This window comes from Tetrao urogallus, assembly GCF_951394365.1.
Source record: "Tetrao urogallus genome assembly, chromosome: 1".
In the NCBI taxonomy this organism is placed as follows: Eukaryota; Metazoa; Chordata; class Aves; order Galliformes; family Phasianidae; genus Tetrao; species Tetrao urogallus.
The window spans coordinates 7,798,241-7,816,045 of record NC_136813.1 but is presented as its reverse complement, the minus strand read 5'-3'; the positions used below and the strand labels follow the sequence as shown (position 1 = coordinate 7,816,045).

Genomic DNA, 17,805 nt, shown 5'->3' with positions numbered 1-17,805 from the left:
ATCTCCAGTGTACCAGTGATGAGGGTTCAGGATTGACAACATTTCAAACAACTTTCTACAATAGCTGTTAAGGAAAGATCAGGGCTGCAATCTTTGTTTCCTTTGTTTATACAGGAGACATTGCACTCCTAGAATGAATGCATAAAAACATACACCAGTGACCCAGTAGATGACCACTAATATGCAATTTTATATTGCATTAAATCACAAAGATGTTCCAGTTACTCCTCAACATGACTAATCTTTGATGCTCCACTGACACATTATTTATTTTGCTATTGGTTTACAGCTAAACACAGTCCACAATTCTCTGACACCTTGGTGTCTTACACAAAACATTTCTAATTGATACTCTTTAAGGTGTGATTGTTCAGTTCTAACACAGGAACAACTCTTGCAGGTAATGGAAATTTGATTTTAAAAAATCAGATACAAATATCCAGAATTCTATATTAGCTTGATGCTACCCAGTTAGCCTCCACTTACAAATCCCTGTCCACTTGAGAAGCCCTCCTGAGCTGAAAGTCAACATGTAACCACAATGAGAGAATAATAATTCCAGTTATATCCCAAGATATACAGAATAATTACACAGAAGTACAGAAGGTAGGAAGAGGAGAAATTCCTATTGTTCACTGTTCATTCTGTATTAAAAAAAACGATGACAGTTACAGAATCACAGAATGGCCAGGATTGGAAGGGACCTCAAGGATCATGAAGCTCCAACCCCCCTGCCACATGCAGAGCCACTGACCTCCACATTTAATACAAGACCAGGCTGCCCAGGGCCCCATCCAACCTGGCCTTGAACACCTCCAGGGACGGGGCATCCACAGCCTCTCTGGGCAGCTCCTCAGCACTGTTGCAGCACCTCACCACTCTCTCTGTAAAGAACTTTCCCCTTCAGTTCTACCCTTCAAGTCTAACCTGGTCTTCCACAATGAATTATTGAATCTCTCCATACTTGAAAAAAACTGTCCTACCCTTTAGCTAGTCTTAGTATTAGAAAGTTGTTCCAATATAATAATTTCCAACCAATAATTTCAGTCTACCACTTCTGCTTCTCACTGAAGAGAAAATGCATTATACTCTTTCCTGTTACAGAAGCATGGCATACATCAGAAGAATTTTAGACTTTAAGGTCTTTTCCAACCCAAGCCATCCTATGATTCAGTCATCCCCAAATGACATTTCCATTCTGATAGTAAATTCAGTCTTTAGGTTTTTCAACTGATTTTAAAACACTTTTTGTGAGTTTTTTTCTACAGTATACTTCAATGGTTTGGTTATGAGAGTGCCTAAGGACTTACTGAAGCTAAAACAGATGATATGCACTACTACTATGCACTACTTCTGAACCAACAGAGCCTGATATCCTCACAGAATGAAGTCCAGTGGCTTGACACAATTTATCCTTGACAAATGCCTATGCTTATGGTTATTTGAGTCCTTGTTTCTTCTAAGTGTCTTCTCAGAGTGTACCTGAGTAACCATCCCAGAATTTATTGCATGACCCTGGGTCAAACACTTGTTTAATGTTTTACTGAAAATAATTTAAATATGTTTTTTTTTCACCCATAGGATGGTGACACACTGGAACAGGTTGCCCAAGGAGGCTGTGGATGCCCCATGCCTGGTGGCATTCAAGGCCAGGCTGGATGTGGCTCTGGGCAGCCTGGTCTGGTGGTTGGCGACCTGCACATAGCAGGGGGTTGAAATAAGACGATCATTGTGGTCCTTTTCAACCCAGGCCATTCTATGATTCTTTGTTCTCATATGAACTTATAATTTTTTTTTTACAAAAAATCCCCTAGTACCCTGGCATAGAAGAGAATGACTATTCAAAATTCCTAATGTATTCTCTTTTTTTTTTTTTTTTTTTTTTTTAAGTAAATTTTAACCTAAAATACATTCATTCTTACTCTTCATAGCAAAATACTACATAATTCAATGTTTCTTCAGCTTTTTTTCACTTCTATTTAGCTATGCACTGTAAGTGAAATTCAAGTTTCCTGAAAGTCAATTAAAAATTTGCCACTGAATTTTAGAACAACGGCTATAGGTTAGATGGAGGTTTGATAATAATGTGGTAGATACTTTCATTAAGCAAGGGCATTGGCAGGTTCTGAGTTATAGTTTGCTGTAACATTAATGAGATCTGGTTAACTTGGGGCAAGAATTATTTTGGATAAAATGTACTACTAGACACCTTCTCTCAGCATGTTTCCTAGTCTATCTACCAACCGTATGAAAAAGAATAAAGAATGTCTCATTCTTCAGCATATTTGAGATGGCCCACAAAGGCTCAGTTTCACAGCAGAAGCTGCCTTTATGCGGCAGTTTCTTTTTCAGTGAAATTGAGCCTTTATGAACTGAAGCATGTCTGTGAAAATCATCTACATCATCACTTACACTCCTCTAACCAAATAATGTATGAGCAGAAGGCAGAATGAAGAAGGATAATGTAATTCAATGTTTATAAAGTATCAGACATTTGACAGGCTTAAAATTATCTCCAGGATACACTGTTTGATACCATTCTCCATCAGTGTGTTTTCCCTGATATTTTATCTTAGGGCCAAATGCCAAAAGAAAGACCACAAACACCCAACCACAAATAAGCTCTTATTTTCCTATTCCAGTCAGCAATTAGCTCACAGGAACAGAATTCCAAGTATTTCCAATGCCTGTGTTAAAAATATGCTTGTTTCTAAAATGAAATAGAAATGTCACATGTTAAAACCATATTTGGGACCATCCTCTAGAAAGAAATAGAATGGGAATCTACTGAAGTCTCACAGTAGTTCCACATGAAAGATCCCAATTGTGTACAGCCCTTACATAAACAGAAAGGCTTTTTATTTTATAAATACATTCCCATAGATGTAGATTTTAACGTTATGTAATTGCCTTCTGCTTTTCATGAAATGGAGATTTTCTGCCCTGACTGCTATCAAATCAGAAACACATGAAGAGGAGTTCCCAGTGTGAGAATTGTATTTCATGACCGTGGCACTGTCTGCAAGAACTGTAGCTTTGTGTCTTTTTCTTTTTCCTTCCTCCTCTCTGCAGTCCTTGTGCTGCTCACTTTGTTTAAAGAGTGCTGCAGAATCAGATAAGCACAGGTAACACTCATATGATGAGCTGAAATTGAGTCTATCCCCTTTGGTTATGATTTATCTCTTAGAGCAACTCTGTTTTCCTAAATGCATTTCATAAACAAATTAATCTGAACAGATACATAACTGCTGCTCAAAGGGATCTTTTCTTTCTCTATTCAGTGTCAGGAAGATTTTGTTCTTCAAAATTTAATGAGCAACCACATATATATCCCTCAGCTCAGCAAAACCAGATAACTATTTTTAATAGAACAGCAGAAACAGGAAGAACAGACAGGAAACAGTTGGGAAAATGAAATTAAGCCAAGGAGCTGGGAGAGTAATGAAAACAAGAGAAATCAGGGTAGAAAAGCATTAAATGAGCTTTGCTTTCACCATATCACAAAAATACATCGCTAGAATCCTAACTGATGTGCAAAGTTCCCCAGGAAAACAGTGCATAAGGCAATTACACAAAGTCAAAGGAAAGCTTTACTCTCACTGCGCATACTGTTGTTCAGCTCTTTTCTCCCCTTCTCTTTTCAGATTGGTTACAAAGAAAAGAGAATATTAGGAAATTGAACTTCATGTTCTCAATGTCTCAGACAGACATAGAATAGAAATATCAGCTTTTGCTGAAAAAGGAAATGAAGAATAAATCTACTGAATTAGTGTTCATTTGCCTTCAAACTCCACCTTAGCCTGCAACTTACACACTACTTCCTATGGTGATTCTCTGGCAACAGTTCTGTAGTGTGCCACATTATTTAAGTTATGTACTGTAGCAGGAATGCAGCAATGACAGCACTGTGATTTAGGAACTGGACTGGAACTCTATGGCTCAACTGCATCGCTACCAAAAATTTTGTGCCTGACCTTCTGCATGCTCCTTAAATCTTCTGCCTTACTGCTGCATCTGTGCAATGTTAAGTACCTCAGATATAAGTGAGAAGTCAATTAGCTGCCAAACATCTACTATATAGAAAACACAAATACATGAAAAACTTCATAGGAAAACAAGTAAGGGGGGAGGAAATAAATAAGGCAGGGGCCCTGAGCAGCTGATGGAGCTGTAGGTGTCCCTGTTCACTGCAGAGAAATTGGACTAGATCACCTTTGAGGGTCCCTTCCAACTCAAACAGTTTGGTGATTCTATGATTGTATGAAAACTATCCCTAATGTTTGATAACGAGTCGTAAAGATAGCCAAAGTATCTCCACCAGACTTGAAATCATGCAAAAATAGAATCCCATCTCTGCGCTCTGTGAGTGGATCTCCAGCACCAGGATTAAAGCAGATGGGTGCCATGTTCAATACTGCACTGCCATTTGGGGACTTTGACACTTCCACACCAGGATCAAAGACAGAGATCACATCTGCTTTGCTTTCTTATCACCCAAACTGCCATGCCAGCCTGGCTCTGAGCAGGTCCCCAACGTCCACAGCAGTTGATTCTCTACGCCTGAGACAGAAGAGCTATTTCCTCTCCTTTATTTTGCATTTAAGGATGACAGGAACATGACAAACCACCAAAGCCTAGACACGTCGATACAGCAGTGGGACAAAAGTCCTTTGTGATTGATGGAGAAAACCTGAAAATGGGGAGGGGACATTCTTTCTCTTCCTTTGGGGATGTCTCTGGATAGAGACGCCTGAAACTGTAGACTTCAAAAGCCTCTCCCCTTACAGCCAGATCACCTTGCAGGTAAACACCTTCCTGGTTCACTGAGCTGCGGTTACGTCTCTGAAAAAGAATCCACAATGAAAAGTGATAATGGTGGAAAAATACTCCCTATTGTACCGTTCTAATTCTTGTGCTACTTGTCTGCAGCAATGTGTTTCCTCTATTGAGGAGTCCAGGCAACCAGATCCAGCCACACGTAGGGCAATCTGTTAAACCAGCACAAGACTTGCTGTTGGAAAGGAGAGGTTGAAATAAGCTCCAGGAGTCTATCTGCCATATGTCTGAAAGTGGCCAAACATGGAAAAGGAAACATCGTCTCCCACAGTGCATTCAAAAGTTAGTGCTTTCTTTGAAAGAGTAAACAAACTGTTGGTAATATTGGGTGTTCTATTTTAACTCCAAAAGAAACTATTTCTGTAATGAATATTTGGTTACATTTTTAATTTTATATGTAATATATATAGGTAACATATATGTAATACGTAATATATATTTAATATATATAACTAAAATCACAATTCCAGTTCTTTTACAACAGGCAAATTGGATTTATACCATGCGAAGTACACATGATACTTTTATCCAAATGTATCTCTTCCTTCCCATTTAATGGTTAAATCTTTTGCACTATTTAATCCACAGCAAGCAGCAAAGAACCTGAGCTTAATATAAAATTAGTTCTACCTGTTTAAAAGCATCAAAGCCCAAACAAAGAGAATTCAATCATTTTAAGTGTATTTTCTTGACTTGGCAAAATATATATTGCTAGTGAACAGACCATAGAATCAAGGGTTAAAAGGAACATTAAAGCCTCTCCAGTTCCAACCCCCTGCCATGGGCTGGCTGCCCCCCAGCAGCTCGGGCTGCCAAGAGCACATCCAACCTGGCCTTGAACACAACCAGGGATGGGGCACCGCAGCTCTCTGGGCAAATATACTTAAGTACCTCAATATGAAAAGCTGCAACCACAAAACAGGCTGGGATAGACGTGTGTTAGACAGAACAGTGTTTTCCTTGCACACAACCACTGAGAAAGCCAATTATACAGCCCTTCAGCATGCTGAAGGAGCAGGAGATCAAATACCAATCCAAGACTTCAGCTCCCAGAGTTAAGGTTCCTCGTCATCTAACTCAGCTCATACATTCAAACTACAAAAGCTGTTTTGAAGATGCGTATAATACTGCATTAAAATACTTGCCTACCTATTTCACTCCACTCTCAGCTTTTTAATTTGAAAAACAAAGTGAAAAATAGTATGAGGTGGGAGTGGAAAATCTCCTTTAACAAAGGTTCAAAGGAATAGAGGTGGTATCCATCTGCTTTAGAAAAGCATAAAGGACAATGATCACTTTTATTTGGGAGATATCATTTGAGCAGAACAAAGGCTTAGGTAATGCTGCAGGAGCATATCATGTTTCTGAATCAGATCAGGGGAAGAAAATAAGCAAAAAATGATCTGGTGCCTTGCAAATGAGGTACTTTGATAATCCAGTATGGGCCATCCAGTTCTGATACTCAGTGCCAGAATGGAGATGTCACAGCTCAGTTCAAATTGTGCACTTTTTGTTTTCTCCATCTAAGAGTTTGCTCTCCTCTTAGAACTTACTATTTAAAAGAGTTTGAGACTTGAGTTATTTACTGTAAACAGTTAGATCAAGTTACGGGTATCAGTGCTGATAGGGCCCTGGGCAACTCAATCTAGTGCCTCATTTAATGGCTGGCATCCTTGCACAGGGGTAGGAATTAGATGACCTATGAGGTCCCTTCCAACCCAAGCCATTCTATGATTCTATAATAACATAGACTGGGCAGCCTGAGCTCGTGGGGGGCAACCAGGCCATGGCAGAGGGTTAAAACTGTGTGGGTTTGAAGGTTCCTTCCATCCTAAGCCATTCTATGGCTCTACAAAATGATTCTGTAAGATCTGGACGGATTCACAACACTGGCTTGGAGAGATGAGTCTGCTGCTCCTGTGAGTGCAGCAAGCATGATGATGGAAGTTCTGCAGACCTCTGGAGCTGGTTCCCTGTCAATTAAACCCAGGCCATACTGCATGGCATTACAAGTGTTAAGGAGAAAAAAAGAAAAGAAAATGAGAAATTCAGTGGAAGTCTCATAAAAGAGAAATGTGTTCCACATAAACAAAAAAGGAAAAATGCTTTCTGATTATTTATTCTATTGTTATGCAAGAAGACAGACATCTCACCTTTCTACACGTACTTGCATTTGAACTAATAATGCAACTCTACACCACTGCTCTGCCAGAGAAACGTAAGAGTGAACCCACCAGCTTACCTCCTCTGGCTGCTCTGCCATGGTTCTTTACTCCTGCTTTCACTAAATAGTATTAATTGATATTTGTAGAGTTTCTTAAAAGATTGGATGTTTCACTGACTCATCAGATCATCCAAAATACCTCAGAAATGAAGTTCCATGGAAGTTATCAAAATAATTCTCTGAACCACGGAACTTGAGATGTTTACAGAAGGGCATTAAAAACATACGTATATAAGCACGCGAAAAAAATCTCATCCAATTTACCCAAATGAATTTTCTAATTTACCCTAATTTTTCTAATTAACCCTAACCGTAACAATTTAACAGCAGGGGAGTTTTAATGTACTCTTGTATTTCTGCATCAAATGTAAAAGACAAACCTTGTAAGAAAGGGGGAGTGGATTTGATATTGAATCCATACAATATCAACCTCAACCGTTAAGTTTGCTCATTCCACAATAAAAAACAGATGAATATTAAAAAAGCAGAAGTACTTCTCAAGTAGTTGCTTCTGTACAAAAGGGAGCTTAAACAATTAAATGATAGAGTCCAATTCAGCACTGGCACCACACATTTTTAAAATAAATAAAGACACTTTGAAATATCATGTCAAAAAATACTGAATAAATTACAGGATATGTGTTTCACTGGGAAAGAAGAGTAAATAGCTGTAATTTGGGAGGCTAGGATTTCATTAATGAGATGGAATAAAGGGCTCTGCAAACAAAAGGATCTTTCTTAAGGTTTCCAGTGAATTTAGACAAGTTTCAATATTCCATCTTAATGACAGTATAAGGCAGTGCATGTGCACTTCTTAAATGTGCTTTTCATTCTATTTTTCATTACCTGCTTCCCATCATTATATAATATAAATTAGATTAAAAGATCAAGAGCTTTCTGTTGTGAGCTCTGCAAACTCTGAGTTTGAGAACACCGTGTTCTGCTTTGTGCATGCACAGCAGTAACTTCTGATGGCCTGAAATTACTGCTTCAGAAAATAACATCAGAATCTACCCCTAGAAGGCAGACTTTATGCTCAACTTATGATCAATCAATCATCAGAACCATCAGATTTCCCATAATAGCTAGCTACAGCCCGTACAGGGTGCTTTCCTTTCCAGTGTGCAGAGCAGATGTATTAACATGTCTAAGATGATGGGAGCATACAGTCACTGGATTAACTACTGTAGCAACCAGAGTTGCAGCCAGACAACATATATTCAGCCAAATTGCCTGATTTTCTGTTTGTGTAGACTGCATTTAGGTGTTCACTTGTTGCATAGAGTTTGCAAGTTCTGTGTTAATGCAAATTTCTATAAATATATAGAGGAGAACTGACACTGAGTCACCCACTTCCCTCAAAACCCACAGTTTTATCACATATTATAACATGGATCATAAGACTGTTTGAGAATGGTTTGAGTTGGAAAAGACCTTCAAGCCAAACAGGGGAGTCCAACTAATTCCCAAAGGAGCTCAATGACATCTGAAAATTAACTCCAGAAGATACAGGAAGGCTCAATTCTTACACCTTTCAGTAAGTTTTTCAGGAAAAAAAAAAGAGGTAGAAGGAGAAAGAATCCTCTTTCAAACGGATTAACTGTATGTGTGCATTAAATACATGCATGAGAGGCTGCACTATACAAATTAGTGTGTACTACAATTAACTAAACATCAATGAAGCATGATTTCAGCACTTCAGAGGAAATGAGCACAACAAAGGACATTTTGGAGAAAATATGTTAGTATAAACAGAAAAATACTGTAATAGAGGATTGAGAAGAAGAAAAAAATAAGACACTAAAATATGCTTCTTCTGCCTGTAAATATAACATTGTTGCTTGTAAACCTATCATCTGCACTTCAGCTGCTATTTTTCCCAGTTCTTTTTCTTCTATTTTTTGTCCAGTCTGCTGACATCATCTTTTTTTTTTTTTTTGACTCTCCAATCTTCCTCCCTTCCCTTCACTCTTCGTTTCTGTATCGCTACGCTGAATTTATTTTTCATTTTGGCTTCTTCCTCATTTTTATCTGTTCCTGGTGTAGTTGTTGCTGGTTTTAATTGTACTACTACAACTCTTTTAATCTGAGATTTAGCACCTTGCTTTCCCTGATGTCCTGCTGTAGATGCAACAATGCTTGAACAGTCCAACAGATATTTGGGGAAACTCCAGAGGTATGTATCAGGGCTGCATGGTGAAGCTTCAAGCAGTGTAAAACACCCAGAAAGGGACAGGCTAGGAGGATCAGGATCTGACTGTCCAAAAGACCATTACAGAAAACAATTTAAGATAAATGTTATGATGAGATACTGATAAACCTCATTTTATTAAAGGGATCTTCTCCTAATGAATGGAGAACTTGTCTACTCTTCCATGGACCACAGCTCATACATCTGATACAGCGATATTTCCAACCAGAGTGCATCAAGGGACCAAGGTACAAGCATGCTACAATAGGAGACATCTAGATTTTGCTCCCTTTTGGTAGATAACGACCTACTGGATTGTTTGTCTTCCAGAATCAACAAAAAATAAGTGCAACCTAATCATTACTTAACTACAAGGCAACCCAAAGGATAACTTGGAAGTCTTGATGCATAGAATATATTTTAATTCCCTCACACAGATAGCAGCTTTTAACTTTGCAATTCAAGTAACATTTCATGTTATAGGTCAGTAAAGATCACTTCAGGTCAGGCTGGTATGGGTTGATGGTTGGACTAGGTGATCTTAGTGGTCTTTTTCAATGCTTATGATTCTATGATTCTATATGCAGTCACTTTAAAACGACAAAAGTCCATGCCAGTGCTGAAAGGAGCACTTCTGCTTTCCCTGCTCATCTCAAGCACTTCCAACAACTGGCTCGCAGTGCTGCTGCTGATGAGCTAGCTATGTGCATCATGGTATGAGCCATAGGAGGGAAACCATCCTGCTGCACAGAGCAAAAATACTGCCTTATTTCAGTTATCTGTGGGGCTGCAAGAGTGCTCGTGGCAGTACAGGAAAGGTAACCAGGATGATGGATAGTGACATTCATAAACATCTCAGTTCAGAGATCCTAATGACCTTGGATCAGGTAATTCATATGAACTAAAAAAATACCAATTACTTTGCTTTCATTCTCATTTTTGTCATTTGAGTGCCAAGAATCAGTCATGTTCTGATAGAACAGAGGCATACTTACGTTTAGTCTCCTTTTAGAAAGCTTTAAGCTTCAAGTTACACCATTTAGATATTAGGATTTTATCTTTAATGATGGAAGGGATTATATGTGATCTTGGTGATCAAGATTGCTATTGTTCTCAGCATCTCTTTGGACTTTTTAGTGGGGTGGGAAGGACAAGAAGACATCTTGGACACCAAGTTGTTCAGAGACAGAGCAAAAAAGGACTCTATTTATTTTCAGGTCAATAGTTGCTTGTGAGCAGTAAAGAGCATTGTACAGGCAATGGCAAAATACTCCTTAAACTAAGCAGATCTGAACTCAAGTAAAATCTTTCTGAGACTTTTCTGTAATTCTAACACTATTTATGTGAAATCTGTTTGTGATTAGAAAAAGGCTGAAACAATTTTGAACCACTCAACACATGAAAAGCATTGTGATGACTCTTCCAACTCCTTTCTATTTCACATGTCAAAACAGACAGGGAGATTATCTAACCCAGGCAGGAGGCTGAGTAGACCCAGAGAGGCTTCCTCTGAGGACTGTCCAAAATCTTACCAGAAGTGATCACGATGAATTCACACATTAGATAAAATGACCAACTCACAGTCCCAGTCCAAACAAACTAGGCAACTCCAAGGGCAGCTGTACTGACTTTTCTGTTGTCTGTATTCACTGAGAAGGAGTTTTTCTCTATTACCGTGATTACAAATCGTGGAAGAACTGTTTAATCTGACGTGTGTTAGAAAAGTTACATTTCTCACTTTCCTAATTTTCAGAGATGCTGCAGACCATTATTTTTGCGTTGCTTGCTCACCATGGAAGAATAGGCAAATTCTTCTCTATTTGATATTTCCTTCTTTGGCATGATGAAGTTTCTCAGTATCTCATTACAATATTTATCTTAAACTATCTTCCAAACAACTTCTGTAATGATCTCTCCATACATTCTACAAGATTTACTAGTATCTACAGCACAGAGTTGTAATATTTTCTTCCTCCTGGATCTATCTTTCAGATTGCATTCTGAAAAGCATACAAAAGTTATCCTCTTCCAAAGGCTTTACTGGCTTTGACAGCTATCACATTAAATATTTCACAGCATGAGAGCTATTAATGTGAATTAAAACATGGAAGAGATTCAGGAAGACAAATTTTCCCTTGCTTTCCCCAAGCAAAATTAACCAAGTTATCCAAAATCTGCTCCTGCAGATCTGAAAGGACAGAACAACATTCAGCTTCACCAGGGAATCTTTTCACTGCTTCCTTCTTAGGATTTTCTTCCTCATTATTTTCATGAATTAATCCCTGCTACAATACATTGCTGTAAGAGTAAATATCCTGCTCTGTCCTGTCCTTTCTGTCACACCAGAGACAGCAGACTGTTATTCCCTTCAACTTTTCAGCAGTCTTATAATACAGACATGAAAACATTTAGTCATCCCTTTTATTTTTTAATTGAACAACCTCAATCTATCCTTCTAAATGAATCATTTTCAGTCAACTCAGATCACACTCTGTAGTTTCTCTCACTGTTCCAAGTTCTTACTGGAGTGCGATAACCAAAAAGAACCAAAAAAAGCAGTGCCAACACCTTAAGTCTAAAGTTCAACAAAAAGACAAATTTATACACCTCCCACGTGCTAATCCTGTTCATACATCCTGTGACAGTGTTTCCTTTTATTATGGGAATGGGACACTGTTGACTTACACTCACTGGAAATCTGCAACAATTACAGTTGGAATTTTCATTCCCCACAGACACTTGCATACAAGCATATTACCTCCACCTTGCCAGAACTGACCAGCTTTTTATTTGTTCAGATCACATATCCATTTTGCATCCATCTCCGTTCCAAGTCTGTTCTTCAAAGGAAATGCACTCCCACCCAACAGCTTTATGTACACAGCTACACACCTTGTACACAGAGGCTCCGGCTCTGGTTTCCATGGGGAGTGTACACCATCAATCTCTGTAAGGATATTCTAACCCCAATACTGATTAAACTCAGAAAAAAGAATACGAACTGATTTGTGCTGATGTTTTTTAAATAAATCGATTTCAACTTATCCATCGTGTTGTTTTTGTTGGTGTTTATTTAAAACAAACAAAAAACAAAAAACAAAAAAACATGATATTTTCTTCTGAGAATCAAATTAATGGACCCAAAACCACCCAGCCCTGTAATTTAATTCCTCTGCTATAACCAGAGATACAAAGGAATTAAGTGTTCCTGATGATTGCTCAACAGGATATCCGTCACCCCTGGCACAGTGAGACTAATTTTAGAAGAGAAAGTGGCTTGGAACTCGTTCAACTGTCAATGTTGCATTGTCAGGTCAGGAAGGAATTCACCAAATATTTCTGGGCTCTGGTCAGTTCTCACTCAGCTTCCAGGTTTTCTGTTCAAACTGGTTCGTTATCAAGACATAAACAGGAGACAGCGAGCTTCCTCCATAATCACACAGCATTTATACCTTTGCCCAGCTTTTGTTTCATCAGCATTCATACAGACAGGTGTCCAAATTCAACTCTATTAGCTTTTCAACCAACTTCTAAACTTTTCAGAGGTTGCTGGGCTATAATGCTGGAAGCAGGACAATATACAACGAGAAGCCTGCTGATGCATGGGTGGTAGATGAAAGGAGGAATGCTTTTTAGAAACTCTCAAATTAATAGCTTTCCCCTATCCGCAGACTGTTCTTGGTCAATATCTGAAAGTAATTTTTAAGTAAGGGAATTAAAAAAAACAAGCTGCAATTTCTAGAGTTTTGCAATTATCTGGGGATCATATGGCTTGAAGAATCACTGATGGCTGCAAGCCATTGAAAATTCCAAGGCAAAGGGTTGTTGTCAAAGGTTACTTTAACAAGCAATTGTCCAACCAGAGATATAAAACAGCAATTGTGGGGAGCCTGGTATTTAAAAAAGAAACTTTGAGAAGGTAAATAATTTATTACATGCATCTTGCAAACCAGGAGAAAAACAGTTATAAAAGCAGTGTATAATCTGAGTCACTACTGAGTGTTTTAAGAAAGGAATACAGCTGATAATGTGTGAAAAAAATAATGTGAATCAGTTGTAGCCCCATGCACGTCAAACATTTGGTATTATTTAAGACTATAAAAATCTCCACTTCCTATTCTCCAGTATTTTCATCAGAAGAAAAAGTTGTCTTCCCTGCAGTAAGCTCAGTGAGAGCTTGTAATAAAGCAGTATTTCAGCAGTTTCCATACTATAGATGGGTCTCCAGGGTGTTAATTACAAAATGAGAAGAAACTCCTTAAGTAATCAGTGAAATCTCCAGAAGATTTAAAGCATTTAACTCAGCATTTCCATTTTTAGCCCAATTATGTTCATAGCCATGAGCTTTTAATGCCATAGAAGCACTCCATTCAACTCAGAAGTCTTGAGTCAGGAATATACTCAAGTTTTCATAAGAATACTGAAAATCAAGTCAGCTACTTAATCTTTAAAAACATAAACAGACATATGAGCAACATACCTGAAAAAGAACATGAACAGAGCAGATGTGATGCAGAACAAAAGGACCTACAAGAAGGAGAAAGAGTGTTATTGCATCAACCATCACGCTTCTCCTTTATGTTCTGGATCGCGAAGATTTTACAACTGCTCCTATAAAAGTTACACTTTATTTACATGCTTCAACAGCACAAATGAAAGCTTGTCTGAACACCCCAAAAAGGATTCCCTTGCTTATAATGGACTTTGGGTCAGTCCTGTGAAAGTCAGAAAAAAAAAACAGAAATACAGGAAAGGGTGGTGGGATGGCAGACACAGCAAAGGAATTAAATAATAAATAGGAAAATAAATAAATAAAGGTAATAATAATTAAAACAACACTAGAATAAAAATAAATAAGAATAAATAAGAGAGCAGAATGGAAATTCAAACATTGCATTTTTCTCCATCTTTAACCCAGGGAGGAAAAAACAAAGACAAAGTCAAAATGGTGTTTTCTGCCAATTTCGATGAAGAGATAGCTGGATCACAGGCAAAGGAGTGGAGAGAGACCTCAGTGCCAGGAGTATGGAAGATGACAGAGGACGAAGCCTTACAGCAGCATCGTTGTTCTCCTTGATACAGCAACAGCTGCTGTGTCTCGACTGTAGAACTGCTTGTACAAGCAGCATCATCAGCAACAACCATATCATGCTTTAAATCCATAACCAGCCTTAATCTGTATTTTTGCCAGACAGAGCTTGAAAGTGAGAAAATACCGTTTTGTGCAAATATATTGGCCTACGTTCATACCAGCAGTTATGAGAAAAATAACTTGCAGACAACTCACAAGAATTTTAGAAAATACTTGCACTTATTTTCAAGGGTTCAAGAGGTTTCGAGCAAGAAAAGATATGGACAGTGTAAGTGGGAAAAAAAGGGGAATGTTGGCATTACATATTGGAAGGCTACAAACAGATGTAGAAGAGTAGATTAGGACGCTGCATGTAGATACAGATCAGAAAGCTTGAATAGGCAGAGTTGATAGTGAGCTACAGAGGACAAAAGTCCTACAATGAGACTATTTCTGTTCTCAATGCTCTCTGATATATGACTTCAAATTATGTCAGACAAGATATTGTAACACTGTGTGTTATTCCTTTTCCTTCCCCAGTACTATCACATTTCATAATTCTGCATCACAAAAGCCTACATCTGAAATCATTCTATATGAAAGCATTTGGGTGAAGTGAGGACAGTGAAATATTTCCAACTACAGGCACCCCTCTCATCTTTTTTTGTATCATCTGCACAATTCCTGAGGTTGCAGCGCCAGGTTGTCAGCCAGGCAACATCTAATATTCATAGCAATACTAGAATAAATTATTTGAAACATCAAGTTTATAAATATCTAGATAAAATGATAAAAAAGTCAACTTTGCCAACAAATATATTAAAACCATTGTAACTTTCTTATTTGACAGATGTTTTCAGTAAAGGAGGAAGTGTAATTCATCTGTACCTGAATGCACCTATGTGGCAGTTGCATATGTTCATTAAGAAATTGGGCACAGAGCTGCTCAAACACAATACAGAAGAAAACTCAAAGTTAGCAGTTCATTATTCAGCTACAAAGGAATTTTAACTGAGGCCAGCTGAAAGGTTTTGCATCCCTTTTCATTAATGATCCTAACGACAGAATAGAGATTATGTTAAGAATTAACAAAATCCTTTAGGTCTTCACATAATGTGATTGAATTGTCCAAAGTCAACAAGATGAAATTCAATTAAAATAAATACAAAGTACTTGGCAGGAAAAATCACATATAGACACATCTACTCAAAAAATATAGAAAAGTAGAAACAACTACATAGACAATACAAGAGTATAACAAACTCCATAGATGCTGCAGAAAACCCTATGAAATAGAATTATGGACTCGTTTAGAATCAGAGGAGGTAAGATGTAGCAATATATTTCACTAATAACCTGGTGTTATGAAAATCTCGCAGTTTAATTTTGGGCACTATTGTTAAAGGAAAGTGTGGGCAAAACAAGACAGCGTACACAGTGTAGAAGGAGACAGTGAAAATAACAGGCATGCAAGGCATGAATGTTGGAAAAATCAACAGCTGTTTGCTGAAACTAAACACAGCGGTAACTGATGACAAATAGAACTATTTTCAAATATACACAAAGTCAAAATCACATACTGATAAATATATCATTGGCCGTTGCTATAGAAGGAGAAGTGAAATAAACTACAGCGAGGACAACGTAGGTTGGATGTTAGGAAGAGCTTCCTTCACTGGGCAGTGGTTCACTGCAACAAGTCACCCGCAAGCTTGTGGAACCTCCCTTATCAGAGAGGTTTAGAAGCAGTAGAAGCAAACATCTCTTAGCAATGCTCTGGGAGTTGCTGACACCATTGCTAAAGAGCTGCTTCCAGCCCAGTCTCTACACAACACTCAAGGACAGTAAAATGTACAGCTAGACCACGTAGATTCTTCTACATAAAAAGCATGGTTCTACATGTAAAGTCCAGCCCTTGTCTGCTTACTGCATCTCCAACATACAGAAAGTCAATGGTCGCTGTATTCCAAAATTAAGCTGCTTTCAAAATAAGCCTTCTGCTTTTCCAAATAAACTTTTCCATGTTCTATAGGCTGCATCCTCAGTATCTACAACATTCACTGGCTGTTTTAAATATGAAGAATAACTACACTAAAAATGAGAAAAAACGCTGAGGCCTACAGAAATATAATTCTAAGTACTGAGTGAATTGAGCCTCAAAATAGTAGCTAGCAAGCAGGAAGTCTAGTTTGGGATTTTCTTGCAAATCCGTCACTTTTTGATTCATGATACAAGGTCAACAAATTGTGCTTAGGAACACACAGACCTTGAAACGCTCCAGCTGCAGTAACAGCTACAAGGAGCAGACAACCTAAATGTTTCTAATGAGAGTCATCCGCCCTGAATATTTTAACAAGTTTGGAGAAACGCACAGAAGATACAAAAAAAATTCCCTATGCCAGGTTAGCAGATTTGTCGTGTAAGGTGAGTGCTGTAATTTCATGCTGTAGTTCATTCTATTGCACTTTGCTGTATTATACCGATCACTGCATTATACTAAACCTTAATAAAAAAGGAAAGCTCCTAACAAAATTTCACAGGCATTTCAGGCTTATGCAGTCTGGAGTAGAGAAGGCTGAGGAGAGACCTCACTGTGGCTTTCCAATACTTAAAGGGAGCTTATAAACAGGAAGGAATTAACTTATCACATGGATACATAGCGATAGGACAAGGGGAAATAGTTTAAAGCCAAAAGAGGAAAGATTTAGATTGGATATAAACAAGTTCTTTATTCAGACAGCAGAGAGGCCTTGGCACTGCTGCCCAGAGAGCCGTGGTGCCCCATCCCTGGAGGTGCTCAAGGCCAGGTTGGATGGGCCCTGGGCAGCCTGAGCTGGTGTGGGCAACTAGACCATGGCAGGGGGTTGGAACTGGATGGGCTTAAAGGTCCCTTCCAACCCAAACCATTCTATGATTCTATTCTTTGATTTTTTTCTCATTTTCATGGGTGACAAAGGCCATTTTTTATTTTTTTTTTTTCTTCCAGGAAAGCACAGTCCTCACATAAGCAGCATCATGAAGCAATGTTAAACAGTTTCCAGCCATCCCTGATGCACAAAGTAGGAGCAGGTCAGGGACTGCTGATTTACCTGGAAGTTTTAGGGTCAGCAGGTGATAGCAGTAAGGTTGCTCTGACTGCTGGGGTATGAACTGACTTGGAAGCATCAGCTGAGCATTTTTGGGGCTGCAATATGCTGTTTCTCAATATCTGAACATACTCCCCTGTAGATGACACTCATTTTCTTATAACCACAGTGATGTTTATAGTCAGATTTTCTGGGCTAAAAAAGTCTCTAATCGGAGGCTGCTGATTGTCCCACACAGTCAGAAGAACAGTGGAACCTAAGTTTGTTTTAAAGTACCCCAAATGTTGTAATTAAAAAGGAAAAGCACTGAAGATATATGTAATCTATATAAAGGGGACACACTAGGGATACTAGCTGCCTGTGGTATTTAGAGTGTCAACACTGGATAGTGTTAAAT

At 38.4% G+C, this 17,805-nt stretch overlaps 1 protein-coding gene across 2 annotated transcripts in view; it reads right to left on the bottom strand.

The window, feature by feature from the left end:
• TMEM135 (transmembrane protein 135) overlaps positions 1 to 17,805 on the bottom strand; it is a gene marked incomplete at both ends in the record, with an annotated part of 164,805 nt that overhangs the window by 42,289 nt on the left and 104,711 nt on the right. For both annotated transcript variants that reach the window (XM_079549202.1, XM_079549203.1), the window contains one exon: positions 13,732 to 13,778. In XM_079549202.1, coding sequence (XP_079405328.1) covers positions 13,732 to 13,778 — 47 coding nt within the window. The remainder of the gene's footprint in view (positions 1 to 13,731; positions 13,779 to 17,805) is intronic.